The sequence below is a fragment of the Penaeus monodon genome, chromosome 29 (genome assembly GCF_015228065.2).
Source record: "Penaeus monodon isolate SGIC_2016 chromosome 29, NSTDA_Pmon_1, whole genome shotgun sequence".
Classification (NCBI taxonomy): Eukaryota; Metazoa; Arthropoda; class Malacostraca; order Decapoda; family Penaeidae; genus Penaeus; species Penaeus monodon.
This window is the reverse complement of record NC_051414.1, coordinates 31,041,626-31,041,959: the sequence shown is the minus strand read 5'-3', so window position 1 is coordinate 31,041,959 and position 334 is coordinate 31,041,626. Positions and strand designations below refer to the sequence as shown.

The 334-nt window shown below is 46.7% G+C and overlaps 1 protein-coding gene across 1 annotated transcript in view; it reads left to right on the top strand.

Annotated features, from left to right (window-relative positions):
- LOC119591842 (zinc finger protein PLAG1-like) overlaps positions 1 to 334 on the top strand; it is a 38,482-nt gene that overhangs the window by 765 nt on the left and 37,383 nt on the right. Inside the window, exon 2 of the mRNA XM_037940586.1 lies at positions 43 to 186. Within this exon, the coding sequence (XP_037796514.1) occupies positions 43 to 186 (144 nt within the window). The remainder of the gene's footprint in view (positions 1 to 42; positions 187 to 334) is intronic.

Genomic DNA, 334 nt, shown 5'->3' with positions numbered 1-334 from the left:
ATTCACTCTGAAAATAATACTTTTAATGGCTCTTGATTTCAGGGTGTGAGGATTGTCAGAAAGGACATGAAGGAGATTGCGAGGAACACGGTCCATTGACGAAAGTGGCAGACACAGAGGTATCCACGAGAGCACGTCGGTCTATACCACACATCCTGAAGCTGAAGGAAGACATCGCCCACACGGGTAAGTCGAGCTGCAGTTTTCCAGTTGCGACAGGTGTGCCTTGATAGTTCCCAGGGTCTGGGTTTGTACGTTTGACTGCGATGGATGAGGTGATAGAAGGGGGTAATTTTTCCATCTTGGTTGTATTCATGGGTTGCATTTGTTAGAT